Source organism: Juglans regia, chromosome 7 (assembly GCF_001411555.2).
Source record: "Juglans regia cultivar Chandler chromosome 7, Walnut 2.0, whole genome shotgun sequence".
Lineage (NCBI taxonomy): Eukaryota > Viridiplantae > Streptophyta > Magnoliopsida > Fagales > Juglandaceae > Juglans > Juglans regia.
Window position 1 is genome coordinate 39600819 of NC_049907.1, and position 18378 is coordinate 39619196.

An 18378-nucleotide genomic window follows, 5' to 3' on the forward strand; every position below is an offset into this window, starting at 1 on the left:
GATATGATAGATTGAATAACGGAGAAACCCATTCCTCTACCGTCTAGTCTTTAGTCAGGAAAAATGTAACAGAAGAGATTTGCATCATGGTATATATGGTCCAGGTCGAACATCAATACTAACCCCACGTGCCGGAGGAAGACTGACGGATATTGAAAATGAAGTTGGGAGCTCGATATCTGATCCCATGATCAGATTTTATTAACATTTTTATGAGCCACTAGTAAAGGTTTTCACACAGGCTTAATTACTATTCAGTTAAAATAGCATTCAATTATATATATAGAGAGAATCTACGTACGCACATTACAGTCTCTTTTGTACATATTTCTTATGGTAACGCCAAAGTGTGTACTCGTTAATGACCCATACAAGAATTTCTTTAATTTATTTTTCTTCCCTTCCGTGGGAACTACATATTATATTATATACGGATGATCATGTTAAAAATACATATAAAGAATTCGAGGTGTAAATTCTCAGTTAATTGCCTTCACCAGGAGCAACCTTGGTACATTGTCAAACATCTCAGCTCCACGAGACCTAATGGGACCCTACATTTATAATGTGCCAAACAAGAAAACGTGTCGACTTTGGAGTGAGTAGAAGCTCAAGTGCAGAGTGACATGTGAGCTGACGTAAGAGGCTACAGCTCTGATCGATTATAAAAGACACAGAATTCTTGTTGTTTCGAAACCATAAGGGATCGTTCGACCAATTACGTCATGACTACCAAATACTGCCTAGTGTTGCTCTTTGGAGCGGTGCTTCTCAGCACTGTCTCAGTACTAGCTGATCATCACGAGCCTCCCAAACATGAGAACAAACCTCCTATTCACAAGCCACCTTTGGAAGGCAAACCTCTCAAGGGAGAGAAACCACCACCAAAACACAAGCCACCAACCACTCTTGATAATCATGATCAAGATAAGAAGCCATTCCCAGAGCAAAAGCCACCAACCCATGGTGAGGAACCTCCCAAGGGTAAGGGAAAGGGAGAGAAGCCACCTCCAGAGCACAAACCACCACATGATCAACATCCTGGACGACTTTTACTCGAGTCCCACTCCCTAGATGAACAAAATTCACCAAGTCTAGCTGGCAAGCCTCCGGCAAAGGGAGCAAAGCCACCTCCAAAACGCAAACCACCAACCCCACTCGACAAGAGAGAGAAGCCATTCCCAGAGCACAAACCACCAACCCATAGTGATGAACCTCCCAAGAGTAAGGGAAAGGGAGACAAGCCACCTCATGATCATCACCCTGGAGACCATTCAGTTGAGGATGCAGAAGACTCCCACAAGCCACCAAGAAAGTTGAAGCCTCCGACCGCTGGAAAGAAGCCGCCTACTCCCTCTCGCAAGCCACCCGGCCACAAACCTCCGTCCGCAAACTAATCGAACGCATGTTTACTTGCATAAAAATAAGAGCTGCAATTTACATATCTTTCTTGTCAGACACTGTTCATCCATGGAACAGTTTCCAGCTACTTGTAGTGATCTATGTTCATGTTGTGTTCTCGTTATATAATTTGTACCCGGCCTTGTGCCCTAATTACGAGCATTGACATGCAGTTATGCGCTAGCTTCTTATTGTAGTGTGTTGTTGCCAGATACTACGTACGTACGTAATGTCTATTTATATCTAATCGTTTTCTAACAATATTTAATGTTGCAGAAAAAAAAAAAAAAAACACTAAAAGCATTATATTTAAAGCATTGCTATTAATTAGCTCATACACCACACATCAAAATTTTTTTATTTTTTTAAAGTTTTTTTTAGTTTTATTATTCTTAATATAATTGAATTATTCTACTTATAATTCATATACAACATATTTAATAAGAGAATAAAATTAAAGAAATTATAAAAAAATTGATATGTGATGTATGAAGTTTAGGAATAGAATTTTTCTTATATTTATGCCGGTGACGAGAATTTTTAAAACATCACGTAATGATGATAACAGTACTTCTCACTATTGACATATATGTGACCATATGCTTCCCTCGTGAGATCTGAAACCTCGTTAAAAGCATTATGCTAAGAGGAAGAATAAAAAAAAAAATTACCGTGTAAGTGCATTCTATATATTGAATATTTGTAGCCCATATAAAAGATGTTGGTTAAATGCGGAAACGACGGCAAGAGAAATAATGGTCGGGGCCGGTGCTCTATTTTTTTTGTAGTTTGGAAAAAGCCTCCAACAATAAATTTATACATAGATATAAATCAATGATTGAGCAAGAAAATGCAAGTCCGCACATAGTCTGTAATATTATAGACTATTTAATTAATATATATATATATATAAATACAGTGTAATTACTATATACTTACTTTTTTTTTTTTTTGCAATATATTTACTAATTATTGGGATAAACTTGTAAGCCAGTCTAGATCAAGGTTAAATCCAAATTCAACACGTTAATTTTAGTTTGGATGCCGGAATTCTAGAGGTCCAATTGATCATAACATGCATTAATTTTGAGTTGGATTAATCGATCACGACTCCAATTTATTTTGAATTTGGGCATTCATCAACAATTGGAGCACGTGTAATTAGGTGGACATTTGATCTCCTCATAGTGATTTATTAGTTGGGAAATTTACCGAAAGCACATTTATATATCTATATATATATATATGCAGTATTTAGTCTGCAATGTGCGCATGGCTAGCTAGCGAACTATTTCAGATCACAATTACCTAAAATTATCACTCATAGGATGAGTAGTACTGCATATCCAAAAATTGGACGAATATATATATATATATATATATATATATATATATATATTTATAGATATAGATATAATTTGAGCGTAATTGAATTCGGTGATAAACGATATAATATATACAATTCACACATATATAGGTTTAAACGCATGCACTTGTTTTTCTGACACCAATTCTATTAATTAAAATATTGGTTCATATTCCAACTTTAACTGCATATATATATATATATATATATATATATACACACTAGTAGTAGGCAAACGCCTAATTTATTTAATTAAAAATATTATTATATTTAAATTATGTTAAAACTCTAATTATTTAAATAGTTTTATTTTTAAAAAAATATTTAATAAAACTTTATCATTTATTTAATGACGAAAGATTAATATTTTATAAATTAAATTAGATAATTTATTTATGATATAAATATATTGATTATCTATTTTAAATATTGATTATCTATTTTAAATTAATTTAAATCAGTATTTAAATTTTCACTATTGGATCAAATTTAGAGACTTATGATGAAGGGTTGGATTTAAATCCCAAACATTTTCATTTCTCTCTCTCTCTCTCTCTCTCACAGCCATGTCTTCCCTCTCTCTCACCCAATCTCCTTCCTCAAGCAGCCGTGCAGTTTCCATCGATCACGTCACCAGCTTCCCCTCACGTCGACGACCAAAACCCACTGTCGAAACTACTTGGCAACTTCTTCCTTAATCACATGCGAGCAACCGGAAATGAGTCTTAACGCATAGGTTCTCCACCCTTGCGCCACCGTGGCTCAGCCCCTGCTCCACCAAGCACCACCACTGAATTTCCCTCACGTTGTGGACCACTTCCATGGAACTCACCACCCGTAGCTCCTCCCTAGCCCCACCACGCAGCGCCTCTACAAGCACGGGTTTCTCCCTGTAACGCCACCGTTAGCCAAGCCCACGACAGCCCACAACGCCACCACCAGCCTTCCATGGCACCTCCCTTGCTCCTGCATGCCCAGCCCTCTACCTCTCTCATTTTCTGATTTTGTAAATTTGTACATTTTGTGATTTTGTAGAATTATGATGATTTACGGTGAGTTTGTGATCATCCTATGTTGATTTTGAGATGATTTCAATGAGTTTGGTTTGTACTTGTGATTTTGTGTGGTGATTTTGAGATCTATTGTGATATTTTGTAATATTTTTGTGGTGATTGTGTGATTTGTTGTAGTGATTTTGTGATATGTTATATTGATTTTGTGGTATTTTGTAAAGAATATTGGTTTGAGAATGTAGAGAGAGACGGAAAAAAAAAACGTAAAATAAGAGTACTGTTTATCATTACTCTTCATACTATTCATTAGGCAATAAATATTTTAAGTATAAAGATATATATACACACACATACATATATACGTATGCTAGTCTACGCTAAAAACAATTTCTGCTGGTGGAGATAATATTCTGCCTGCCTTTTGGAAAAGAAATTAACTGGCGGTGGGGTTTGAATCCAGTCGGTGAAAAAGTAATTTGTTGAGCAAATCCACTTTTTTCTTTGAAAAACAGTTCCACTAATTAGTAAATGATGTCGGTGCGGTTAGATTAATAATTAATGCACGCAGTGGCACTTTTCTTAATAGTCGACAACTTCTAATTGTTTCGGCAGTGGTACTACTATATAATAATTATATTATCGAGTCTACATGATCTGTATGCCCCAAACTTCAATATATAGTTCACACGACTCATTTAATTTTGAGTGAGACATGACTTGCTAAAATATTATTATTATGATCTCTTTCAGACATTTCACTGCATATATAATAATTTAATCATGTACCGCGTGACACATGGAAGTTCGATAATATATATATATATAGCTTCCTTTACAATTAGTAACATTTAATTTTATTGGGCCATAGTACAGAAGCTTTCCGCTATTCACATAGACTTTACTCACTGAGCCCCCAATTCATGGGGCCACTAGTATTCATTTATAATACAGTACTTTTGGTATTCTAGTGTCACATGTCTAGCGGAAGTCACCAACCTAAGTGGGAAATGGAACCAGTATAATTTGCTAGGTTTATTTATTAATGTATCTAGCTAATGCTACTGTACATTTCTCATGCCGGCAGATATATATGTATCGAATTATCTACCCACGATGTCGGACTAGCACTTCAATTCCATGTGCCATTAACAGTGACACAAGTTTATCTCCATTTGATCAATTTTATATATTTTATTATATGAATGTACTCTTTTTTCTTTTTTCACCGAATCACCTTCCTATTGGTGAGAATTAGAGACATGGATTCCAAGGATTTGAAGACTTTTATCTTCAAGGTAGTAAGTAGATCGAAGAACCAAGTTTTGAACATGATCCACTAAATGGGTTTCATGCAATTAGAAGAGCTCATACGGTTACTTAATTTCCACTTCCCTTCACCGAGACTACCTTGTAACATTGTCAAACTTTTCAACTCCGCAGGACCCAATTCATGGACCCTACTCTAATAGAATGTTAAAAGAAGAAAACGTATCGGCTTTGGATTGATGTGTACGTAGAAATTCAAATGCGGAGTGACATGTGAGCTGACGCACTAGGCTAGCCCTGATCCATTATAAAAGACTAGAGTTTTTGTTGTTTTGAACCATCGAGAGTCCAAATTAAGATGACTACCAAATACTGCCTAGTGTTGCTCTTTGGAGTGGTGCTTCTCAGCACTGCCTCAGTACTAGCTGATCACCATGAGCCTCCCAAACACGAGAACAAACCTCCAATTCACAAGCCACCTTTGCAAGGCAAACCTCCCAAGGGAGAGAAACCACCACCAAAACACAAGCCACCAACCCTTCTTGATAATGAGGATACAAAGCCATTCCCAGAGCACAAGCCACCAACCCATGGTGAGGAACCTCCCAAGGGTAAGGGAAAGGGAGAGAAGCCACCTTCAGAGCACAAGCCACCTCACCATGATCACCCTGGACGACTTCTACTCGAGTCCCACTCCCTAGATGAACAAAATTCGCCAAGTTTAGCTGGCAAGCCTCCGACAAAGGGAGCAAAGCCACCTCCAAAACACAAACCACCAACCCCACTCAACAAGGGAGAGAAGCCATTCCCAGAGCACAAGCCACCAACCCATGGTGAAGAACCTCCCAAGGGTAAGGGAAAGGGAGAGAAGCCACCTCCAGAGCACAAGCCACCTCACGATCATCACCCTGGACGACTTCTACTCGAGTCTCAATCCCTTGATGAACAAAATTTGCCAAGTTTGGCTGGCAAGCCCCCGGCCAAGGGAGTGAAGCCACCTCCAAAACATAAACCACCAACCCCACTCGACATTGGAGAGAAGCCATTCCCAGAGCACAAGCCACCAATCCATGGTGAAGAACCTCCCAAAGGTAAGGGAAAGGGAGAGAAGCCACCTCCAGAGCACAAGCCACCTCACGATCATCACCCTGGACGACTTCTACTCGAGTCTCAATCCCTTGATGAACAAAATTCGCCAAGTTTGGCTGGCAAGCCCCCGGCCAAGGGAGTGAAGCCACCTCCAAAACATAAACCACCAACCCCACTCGACATTGGAGAGAAGCCATTCCCAGAGCACAAGCCACCAACCCATGGTGAAGAACCTCCCAAGGGTAAGGGAAAGGGAGAGAAGCCACCTCCAGAGCACAAGCCACCTCATGATCATCACCCTGGAGACCATTTGGTGGAGGAGGCAAAAGATTCCCACAAGCCACCCAGAAAGTTGAAGCCTCCAACCGTCGAAAAGAAGCCGCCGACTCACGCTCACAAGCCACCCCACAAACCTCCATCTGCAAACTGATCCCACGCATGTGTACATGCGTATAAATAAGAGCTTCAACTTATGTTATCTTTCTCGTCGGGAACTTTTCTATCCATGAACGTTTAAAACAGTATTGCTACAACTAGTGTTCTACGTAACTATGTTCACGCTGTTTACTCGATCGTCTGGTTTTTGTACTTTGCCTTGTAGTTTAATTATGAGCACCGACATGCAGTTCTGTGCTCCCCTTTGTAATGAATTGTCGCTGCTCGCCCGCTAGTACAGCTACTACTACTATCAATCGTTTTCTATCAAATATTTAATATTGCAAAGAACACCAAAGGCCGTGCCAGTGACGAGGAATTATCATAAAGTAACGGTTCATAAATGTTGGCATATCGAAACGCAATCGTGAAATTTGATACCTCGTACGAACGAAATATACACTCAACAGAAACTTCTTTAAAAAATATAAAGAAGAAAATAAATTTAAAGTCACTATATGAATATAGAATTCAAGACGGACAGTGCTGCTAGCGGAAATCGATCTAGAAAGTTAACCGTCAATGTACTGTATACACTTGATAAAATTACTAAAAAATATATAAATATTCTCTTTAAATACTTGAATTTGTTTCTGAATGAGGTGAATCATGAATGGAGGTATTAATTAATTATGAAAATCATCAAAAAAGTCGACTTTTTTATAAAAAATTTATCTGAACTTTAGAACTATATATGTATTTGCTGATTTTATGGATATGTGATTTTGTGGAGAGCTAAATAAAGAGGATGGTTCTGATTGAACATGCAAAGGAGAAATACAAACGGAATCATAAATCCCCTCAGCGGTAATATTTTGTTACTCTGTTGATCTATAAAAGAGTAAGAATACAGTATGCATCAAAGCAAAATGCCAAAGTGATTTAAGCCCATAGTGAGATTAGATGAGATGAGATGATTTTAGATGAAAGTTAAAAATTGAATAAAATATTATTTTTTAATATTATTATCGTCTTAAGATTTGAAAAAGTTGAACTGTTTATTATATTTTGTGTGAAAACTTACAAAAATTATATTAATGAGATAAGATGAGATGAGATGAAATTATTTCTGTATCCAAACGGGCCTTAATTTTTCGACTTTATTAGGTACAAATGATCTGAAGCCCCTAACATGTTTTGGCATTAATACAAGAAGGAAAACATTCAAACAAAATTTAATAAAAATAATTTAAACTTGTGAAACAGAGCTTTGAATTATTTTTTTCAAAAAAATGGGAACGAACAATAAACTTATTCTCAGTTTGGAAAACATATTTAATGCAAGCATTTTAAAAAAAAAAAAAATCTATAGAATCTCTAGAAAAAGACAATTTATAAATAAATTGTTACAAATTGGGTTGAACAGGCTGTTGGGCCGGTCGAGAACCTCAATACGAATTCAACACCTTATACGATATCAGATTTGGGTTTGGATGCCAGTCAAGAGACCCAATCCAAAGCCTTCGGACTAGCGAATAATTCGATTTTCTGTGATATGGAGATTTTCACTGCACATATTTCCGAGTAAAATTATCTAAATAATTATAAACATAATCACTTTATAATATCCCAAGGAAAATGACAAGGTTTATTAGGCAGATTTAGATTTGTATAAAGAAAAAAATGGAACACTGATTTAAAATGTCTCGATCAGGGGCGGCTCATCAACTAATAGCAACGGGTTCATGTAGTTTGAAAACAAACCAGACCTTATTTGATTTTTTTTTTTTAACTTTTTTTTGTCTTATTTTATTTAACAATAATACACTCTTTTAGGATTATTTTATAATTCATTTAGAACTAATCAATGTAATTATGATATTTTATTTAAAAAAAAAAACTGAATATTGTATAAACTATCATCGATTCAAAATAAAACTATAAACTAATTGTAAAAATATATATTATAAGTATATTAATTATTTTCTATCTTATTTCATTTATTTGGGTTCTGCATGATCTAGCAATCAGTCCAGAAGTCGCGCGCGGCCACAATTAAGGTTCCACCATCCCTAGCTATAGCTAGCTCAAACATTTCAGCTAATTTGGTTAGGTGTAGATCACACTCGCTAGCTAACCATGACTATATAATATATGGGTATCAATCAGCACATATCAAAGTCACTATCAACATGAGAAATCAAGAAACGCCAGAGAATACAAAATCATGTAGTGGTCCATTATTGCACAAGATTACAAAATTAACCTGCATATATAGTAGGACAAAGTGTAGTGGTCCACATTCTAAACCTAACAAAAGCAACATAATCTTAAAATCACCACCGACTTTGTATTTATCCCTAACTATGTTCAATTTTGAAGTGACAGTACTGTGTTATATAGGGAATTAAAGTATAATCAAATTACAAATCCTACTACGTACCATTGAAAAAGTCCTACTACGTAGAAATTAAGCGCAGAGAGAAAAAAAAAAAAAAGGAACAGTCATATTATTAGGTCTCATCATAATTTTCTCTCTACTTTAACCACCTTGCTCTAATTTCCAACTTTTCATACGAAAAGGGGCCCCAAAATGGACCCGTTTTCAACTCAAAATAGCAAGATGTTTCTTATGTCACAATTAACGTGTGAAATCAAGGGCTGGGTTTGATACTGTATACTGCCGACGAGGTGCCAAATCCATTATAAAAAGGACATTCGTTCCTATAGTTTTGAGACATCAGAACCTAAATGCCAAAGACATCTATGACGACACACTTGCTAGTGTTGTTTCTTGCAGTGGTGGTTCTCACCACTTCTTCCAGTGCTAATTATCAATATGAGAAGCCTCCTCCTATTGAGAAGCCTCCTCTTCAACCCCCTCCAATAGAGAAGCCACCCCCAGAACACAAACCACCGACTCCAGTTTATCAAAAGCCTCCTCCCATCGTGAAACCACCCCCAGAACACAAGCCACCTACCCCAGTTTATCAAAAGCCTCCTCCCATCGTGAAGCCTCCCCCAGAACACAAGCCACCCACCCCAGTTTATGAAAAGCCTCCTCCCGTCGTGAAGCCACCCCCCGAGCACAAGCCACCAACCCCAGTTTATGAAAAGCCTCCTCCCGTCGTAAAGCCACCCCCAACCCCAGTTTATCAAAAGCCTCCTCCAGTCGTGAAGCCACCCCCAGAGCACAAGCCACCAACCCCAGTTTATCAAAAGCCTCCTCCAGTCGTGAAGCCACCCCCAGAGCACAAGCCACCAACCCCAGTTTATCAAAAGCCTCCTCCCGTCGTGAAGCCACCCCCAGAGCACAAGCCACCCACTCTTCCTCCCATTGTAGAGGCACCGCCAAAGCACCCGCCATTGCCACCTTATGGTCATGACTATCCAGGACACCCTCCAGTCGAGAAGGGTCAAGACCCCCACAAACCACCCCAGAAGGATTTACCTCCTCCAGCACCGTACAAGAAGCCACCTACCAATGCCTAATCTGGCCCTCCAGCCTTCATCACCTATTAAATAAGAGCGTAGCAGTACTCATGATTATATATGCGTCCAAGCTTGTGTCATGTTCTGTTCGTCTATAGCTAGCGGATGATTGCTCAATTCACATTGCTCATTAATTACAGTGTTGCTTCTACTTGTAACTGCTGAGCAAATCCGAATTTCAAGTTTAATGCAGTGAATTTCATCTTCAGTATTAATTTATAGCAATTCATAATATTTATTTTTCCTTTTGCCTTTATTCACGTATTTGTGCCTTCACATATATAATAATAGATGCTAAGCTCATCCATTCTGTTCACCAAAAGTCAACAGGATAAATCAAGGCCAAAAACATGAGCTAGATTTGCCAAACTAAAAAAATTGCACAGGTCATCACTTTTACAAGAAGACAGGTTATTACGTAAGTAAGATTGCATTGCTCCAAATATATTAAACCTCTCGTGTCGGTCGTAATTAGTAGTGATCACTGTGAACCAGGTTGCGTGAATACCTTGTAGATGTTCTCGGACAGTGATGATGATTATGACGAAAAAATAAGTGTATATTTGAAGCTGCAAACCCCCATTGTGGCTTGCAAAGGTTGGAATCCACCGTGGAGGGACATTTACTAGAACATCGCAGCAGTCTAAAAGAAGACGTTATAACATTTAGATGAATTAAAGTCTGCTAAGCAGCTAGCTAAGCTTATAATTAAGATTCAAATAACTTGATGTTCAGCTAACAAACGTACGATGGAGATTATCATTGTGATACTCTTTTGCTTTTGTTCCCCTATATGCCCTAGCTCCTCTCTTTTCATTGCCAAAACATACACTTTTCAATTTCAAATCTTCAATTTTTTTCATCTAATCAATTATCTAATCATTACAATTTTTTCAAACAAAACATAAAAATAATTGTACTTTTTCAAATCCCAAAATAAAAATTATATTAAACAATATTTTAATATATATAACAATATTTTAACTTTATAATATTTTTATTCAACTTTTTCTATTTTTTTCTCAAAATTCTATAAAACATAATAACTCAAATCATTTCACTATTATTATAGATTTATCATCTCATTTTATTCCCAAACATCCCCTTAAACTTAGTCATGAATAACGGAATTGGTTAAAAAAATTATAAACATAAGTATCATGCTCCTTCACACCACTTAAAAACATGTGATTTTATCATTTTGAAATATAAAAATAAAAAAATAAAATTATATATTTTTAAGTGGTGTATAAAATATGAGACTTTTGTGTAACATAATTCAATTAGTTACAATGCGAACCACAATGCAATGTGCAAAGAGCTGGGCAGAAGCCATGGTTTTAGTTCTTATATATAGTATGTTAAGCCGTCGTCGGATGGAATCCAACCTATCACGTCTATGATTTTCAAGCAAACTATTAAAGAAATAGAGATATGAAGGATTAATTTTCACAGTATATCATCACCAAATGGACTGGTCTCTCTAAATAAGAGAAATGACAGAGTTCAACTCCACTAAAATAAAAATGCTTATATTTATAGTTTGAGTTATTTGTAATAAAAATAATTATTTTCTATTGAAATGAGTGCATTTTCATTACAAATTATTATTTTCATAATCGCAAGTAATTCATCACAAATAATCGTTATTATTGTAAATCGCGTATAATTAGTTAGAATATTTTTCAATATCAAATCAATCACATATGAGCAGCTTTTTATGGTGACTTGTTATACTTAATTATTTAGAGTGGGAAAGTTTATCCCAATGCAATATGATGTTGCCAAATCGTAACCTAACCTCTTTGTCGTTGTTTACGCGTTCAAAGCTGAATCAAGATGGGTACTTGCAAAGCATTAATTGAAAAAAGGGAAGAAAAAGAAGCAAAAATATAAATGAAAACACAAAGAGATCATCAGAAGAAACTTGGGGAAGGGGTAAACGAGTGAGAAGAAGATAAAGAAGTTGCTACCGCGCGCACTAAAGCATGCAATTAAAAAAACGTAACGTGAGTGAACAATGTTATTAAAGCCAACAAGTTAACGACTAAAATCTAGACAAACAATCAAGTACGGGGAGGACATCTAGATCAGTACTCGTAGTCTTTGAATATTTCGCCTAATAATTTCTAATTCCCACTTCTAAAATTGAAATAATTTCAGTCAACAATAAAAACACATTTAAACCTTGTGGGCCCACGTACTCCCGAAGTGGTCGGAGATGGCCGATCGAGTTCAGGGTGATCACTAGGTGGCACTTGGCGTGCCGGGAGTATCCTCGTCTTCTTCTTTTATTTATTTATTTTATAAAAATCTATTCATCATTTTTTATTATTATCCTATTATCATCTTATGATATAAATATATAGGTTCAAAAATTAAATATAATAAATAATCTCCAATCATCTAATATTATATTATAAAATAATAAAAAAATAATGATCAGAATTAAAATAATGGATAGTATTACTCTTTTACTTTTTAAACAATAGGTTCAAATCTTTTATAAATTTAAAAGCCTTTTGTTAACTTTAAAGTTAGTTACGGATGAAATAAAATATTTTATTTAAATATTATTATAATATTATTTTTATTTTAAAATTTAAAAAAATTATATTATTTGTTATATTTTATATAAAAATTTAATAAAATTATAATAATTATATAAAATGTGATGAGATAAAATAGTTTGATTTTGCTAAACCAAACAAGCCCTAAAAAGTTTCTCACGTGCCTTTGAACTTCAATTACATTTACGGATGATTAGATGATCTGTCTACATCTAGCTCCAATAATGCAAGTACTAATGCCTTTACTGGCGGTTTTGGTTTTTAAGTTAAAAAACTCAACCACAAGAGCAGGTGTAGCACGAGCACCAGATCAGGAGTAGGGTTAAAAAGTTTTTTTTTTTTAATTTTTTTTTACCTTTAAAAATTATTTATAATATTATTAAAAAATATTTTCTTAATTACTTAAAGAAAAAACAAAAAACAATTATCTGACCAATGGGGACCCAACTGTCGGTGGTAACATTTTTTCTTTTTCTTTACCCTGTACGTTCTCCTACATTCGTACCGTCCAGGACTAATAATTCAGAGAGGGGGCTAATCCTAATTGGATGGCCTATATTTGAAGAGAAATATTTTAGATCCTGAATTTATGTTTCGGATGATAATTTTTTTTTAATAATTAAAAAATAATTTTTAATAATATTATAAATTTTTTATTTTTTTAAAAAAATATTTATGATAATTAAAAAAATACATAAAAAAAATTACTATTTGAGACTCAAATTCGAGACCCTTTTGGATAGTGTGGCGCTACTCATATTTGTGCAGCATCCTTGCTCATCGTCTGCCCTAATTATACTTAACATATTGCATAATATATTATAAAATAAAAATATTTTTATAAAATAATATTATTTTTATAAGATTTTTTATATAAATATTTTTTATTTAAAATATAATTATATAAAATATGATAAAAAATATTGTGTATAAATTATTTTCTAATTATATATATATTAGCTGGTCATATTATTGAACAATGAAATTTAATTCAGGAATCTCTGCTCTTGCTTTTTCGCTTTTCAATCATATTTAATGAGATTGGGCTCATTTAAAAAAAAAAAATCATATAAGTTTTATGTGGTAAAAGAATATTTTACCTAAAAAGAATTTTGGGAGTGACAATTAAAAATCGGTTTAAAATGCATATAAACGATGCATAATTATTTTGAAAAAGTGTGTAGTTTATTATTAAAAAGTTAATTTTTTTTTATGTAAATCACGTGTTTTATTTATTTTTTTTAAAATGATTACATGGTAATTACACAATTTACGATTACAAATATATTTTTTTCAAAACTATTATTAGAGAAAACCAATTGTCTAATATACATTAAAAACCCACTATAATAAAATAGGCTATAAGATTAATGTGAAAACCTATGTTTGAAACCTAAAATTTCCAACCGTACGTGGGAAAGATATGCAAAATTTTTACGCAAAACTCAAATTCGAAGAAAAACTGTCCAAGATTAATTAATGACGATGTATAATTTTGATAGCTTAATTTAAAGTCCACAAGTCGAGATTAGACCATATAAGTTAAGTAAATAAATTTCTTATCATAATCTTTCCCTTCCATAAATCAGAACCTACCTATTCTGAACGAGGACGGAATGCCGTCTACGTTCGTCGACCTTAAGGCATACAGTTTATTAAGCATTCGTTTGTTCCTGTAAATGAAATAAAATGAGATGAATTAAAATAAAAAATAAAAAATAAATAAAATATTATTAAAATATATAATATTTTTAATATTAATTTTATTAAAATTTAAAAAAATTAAATTATTTTATATAAAAAATTTTAAAAAAATTAATAATAAAATAAAATAAAGTTTTTTATAAAAATAAACAAAGCCCTGACATTTTCTGCAAACCAATAAAACCTCCATTTTCGAACCCCATGCATGATTGATGCCTTTAACCTAGCACTAATATTCAAACTTGACGACTCAGTGGGACCAAGGTGGTCCGACGAAGAGTACCTATCGCATTAATTAATGAATCAGACCCTACGAGTAAGTAAGAGAAATGATAGACATATTATTATAAAAAAATTTATTCATTATCTTCATATTATACATTATGCATCTTTTTAAATTTTTAATTTTTCTTCTCTTATCAAATATATAGTATATAAATAATAAATAAAAAATTCAATTAATTTAAAAAAAATAAAACAAACAAAAAAAAGTTTCGTGTATAATATATAAAGATAATGAATAAAAAAATTATTCTACTATATAATAAATTGTTTACAACTATATAATAAAAAGATTCTGCCACAACCGCATAGGATTTTACAGAGAATCCTCATCGAAAAACAAAAAATTTTTCCTTGCTTTTTCCAGATATATTTTTAAACTCTTTAAATATTTTTAAAAAATACAAAAAATCATAAGTTTATTTAAAAGTACTTTCTTAATAATAAATAAAATACAATTCGGTAAAAAATTTCGATAAAAACTCTGTAGGAATAGTATTTTTCATAATAAAATAATATTATTTTTAACTTTTATTTTGACTTTTACTTTTAATTTGATAGGTTTAAATTTAATAAAAAATATTATTATATTTAAAATTCTCTTTATGAATTGGTTGTAAGCGCTCTTCGAGTAAACCATATTCTGACATCTTGGACAATCTAGATAACGAAGGAATGAACCATCTTTTGACACCTGTAAGCTGGGCCATTACATGCATCCAAACAGCATAAAAAGGTGCCCTTCTCTTCGATACTCTGCACAATCAAAATCATGTCTCCCCTATACATGTTACTGGCGTTCCTTGCCATGGTGGTTCTCACCATTCCAGCTCTTGGAGACGACTACAAGTACAAGCCACCCAAGTATAAGCCAACTCCCAAGTATTATAAGCCACCTCCCAAGTACAAGCCACCTTCATATAAGAAGCCACCTCCCAAGTACAAACCAAAACCACCACCATACAAGCGCCCGCCAACTCTACCTCCGATAAAGGGGAAACCAAAACCGTATAAGCCATACCCACCTTACGGACACTACCCGGGACACCCTCCGGTGGAAGCTGTCCCGTAGAATCTAGCCGCCGTACAACCACCAGCAGGCCAACACAGTTTATAAGATTATATAATGCGAGAAATAAGTGCAGTGGCCAACTCGAATAATGTATCTAGAAAAACCGTGTACTTGTTATCTATTGTGAGAAAAGCTTACGGCTTTCTCATTCCGTTGTACTACCAGCGGTACTGATATATATTATATGATATTATAGATTTCCTTGTTTTGATGTGTACTTTCCTTTTCCTTTTCCTTTTTCTTATTCTTCTTCTCGGCGATATGTACGTACTTTCTCGCTTGTTTGAAACTGCGGACTCCGGAAATTTCACTTTGGTTTCTCCGCATGGAAAATTTGTTGGCAGAAAGAAAAAGGAGATCGCGTTAATTTATAACGAGAGAATACAGTGAGTGCACTTACATCCACCTATATATCTCATGACTACAAGGTATTTTTGGAGATAAAAGTAATTTACAGTTATGCGTGTGTGCGTGTGATAGCTGATATCTAGATAGCTAGTCTGTCTGGTTCTCCGGAAACATGATGATGGAAACCAAGTCAGTTTCAGGCGATAAGCAATTTCAGACTTAAATCTCTCTCGAGTATATGACCCCTCAACTTTTCTGTATGCAGTACTCCGCGTGGCCAGTTGAAATATTATCTAATTGTTGTTACATGATTATTTACAAGCTGGAAGCTTATTCATATGTATTTTGCAAGCTATATATTAAGGATATAAGTAGGCCAATGGCCGTAAATAAATAATATAGCACACGGCCGGCGGCCATGCATACGTACAGGTGTTAACGTAGCAGTAAATCAGCATGTAAATACCTTAATTGATAACATTTGCAGAATTCCACCATTTTACCATTCAGTTTATTGTAATTATTTGCTTTCCTAATTTTTTGTACATTCTGTATTTATTTTTCGGAATTCTTTTAGACACTACTATTGTACGGAATAGTTATTTTAATAGAATTCTCTCGAGTGGTCTTGGGCAATTTTTGAACCAAGTCGTTTATGAAAACTTTCTACAGGTACTCATGTAAGCTAGTGACATTTTCAATTTCGTTAGCGCAAGGGTATATATATATATATATATATATATATATGCGAGTGTTTTCTTTCTCCATATGCATCCGATCATCTGGTACCATATAATTGAAATGTGTTCCAGCTTAATTTACACTGAGAAAGAGGCCGGCATGAATTAGGTAATTATCATCGGCCTACTCAATGTATATATTCAGTCTGGAAGAGGAGAATAGTCAAACCAGCAAGGACGATGTCGCTAGCAGCACAGCAATTTCGTAGTACAACGGAAATTTCGAATATCTTATGTGTCGGCAGACTAGGAATTTTACGTTGGAAGGCCAACTGACATTCATCAAGTTCTCGTAGTCTCTCTTTATATAATAAGTAAGCGTGCATTATCAAAGACTTTAAAAAGGGGCTGATTCGTATTTAGAAATGAGATGAGAAGATTTGAGATAAAAGATGAAATTAATTGAAAAAAGTATTGTCAGAATGTTATTTTTTAATATTATTATTATTATTTTTTAATTTGAAAAAATTTAATTGTTTATTATATTTTATATAAAAATTTTAAAAAATTATAATAATAAGATAATATAAGATAAAATACTTCTTGAATTCAAACGAGACCCAAGTAAAAAATCAATATTTTACGTTCAAAATCCATCAAATAATAAAGTCAACATTGTTCGACAAATGCATCATAAAATTAGCATAAGCAAAGGATAGGAATTAATTAAGTGGGATGTCCATATTCTAGCATGTATTTTGAAATAAGTCAAATATATATTATACATCTGTCATATAGCCATTACCAAGTTACATATCTTATAACTAGGTACATATATAACTTTTAGGCCGTTTGATTCAAAATGGAAATCATTAGTCCCAATCACATGGAGACAACCTCACTAAACATCGAAGGGATCCCAAATATCTAGAGAAAATGGAGCAAACACATCAGTTCGACGGCCGCCAAAAATGCTAGGAATGAGCGACATGTCTTGAAACCTTGAGAGTATGCAAAGATATCTTGAGGAAGAACTAATTAATTTAAGAGAGAGCTTTGATCGATCGATGGATGATCAATTTCGCGATGAACACGAGAGGAGCGAGAGCACTGTATATATAGATGCTGAAAGAGGGTTCTGGATTTTCCATTGATAGAGATGGATGAAAAAAGGAAAAAGAATGAAGCTTCTGGTATTCACGTAATTCTCTTAACAGCTGGAATGCATCACGCGCGTCACCATCGATGGAGTAGAATTGCAAAACGAAATGAGGGGGTGCCATCCCTTTCAGATGCGGCTATTTTGAATGGATCGAAGATGAAATTTTGTGTAGATTTCAGATAGGAAAAATATTCTTGCAATCGATTTCGTGCTCTAAACCGCGTATTAATATTAAATATAAGGCATTCTTTTATTTATTTTTATAATAAAAGAAGTTGCATAAATATCGATACGTAATTTGGTGTGCCAAACTGTTTGTACCTAAAAAATCCCTTTCAAATAAGGATTTTATTGTAATTCTTCATTATTGACACATAAGCAGGACTGTAGAAGAGTCCCCGTTCGGGACTGTACATAGAATTACTCATTCGACAAATACATCATAAAAGCATAAGCTTGCAAAGGATAATAATTAATTAAGAAACAAATTAAAATTAAACATTTTTATTGCATTTAAGATTGAATGTAGTAAAGCTAGCTTCTAAAATTTAAAATTTA

General features: G+C 34.2%; 4 protein-coding genes across 5 annotated transcripts; all 4 read left to right on the forward strand.

Annotated features, from left to right (window-relative positions):
• Positions 1-725: 725 nt before the first annotated feature.
• On the forward strand, positions 726-1397 carry LOC109006610 (early nodulin-75-like). The gene has a single exon (XM_018985952.2). The coding sequence runs from the start codon at positions 726-728 to the stop codon at positions 1395-1397; it is 672 nt and encodes a 223-aa protein (XP_018841497.2).
• A 4007-nt stretch (positions 1398-5404) lies between these two features.
• Positions 5405-6565, forward strand: LOC109007044 (early nodulin-75-like). Its single transcript, XM_035691538.1, has one exon. The coding sequence runs from the start codon at positions 5405-5407 to the stop codon at positions 6563-6565; it is 1161 nt and encodes a 386-aa protein (XP_035547431.1).
• A 2673-nt stretch (positions 6566-9238) lies between these two features.
• On the forward strand, positions 9239-10236 carry LOC109007050 (proline-rich extensin-like protein EPR1). 2 transcript variants are annotated; one of them, XM_035691986.1, is made up of 2 exons: positions 9239-9592; positions 9713-10236. In XM_035691986.1, the coding sequence occupies exons 1-2, from the start codon at positions 9262-9264 to the stop codon at positions 10000-10002; spliced, it is 621 nt and encodes a 206-aa protein (XP_035547879.1). In that variant the 5' UTR covers positions 9239-9261; the 3' UTR covers positions 10003-10236. The 2 variants fall into 2 exon arrangements, with proteins under 2 accessions (XP_035547879.1, XP_018842104.1); XM_018986559.2 differs by having other exon boundaries at positions 9241-10236.
• Positions 10237-15345: 5109 nt separating this feature from the next.
• On the forward strand, positions 15346-15630 carry LOC118348945 (repetitive proline-rich cell wall protein 3-like). The gene has a single exon (XM_035691539.1). It carries the CDS (start codon positions 15346-15348, stop codon positions 15628-15630), a length of 285 nt encoding a protein of 94 aa, XP_035547432.1.
• The last annotated feature ends 2748 nt before the right edge of the window (positions 15631-18378 follow it).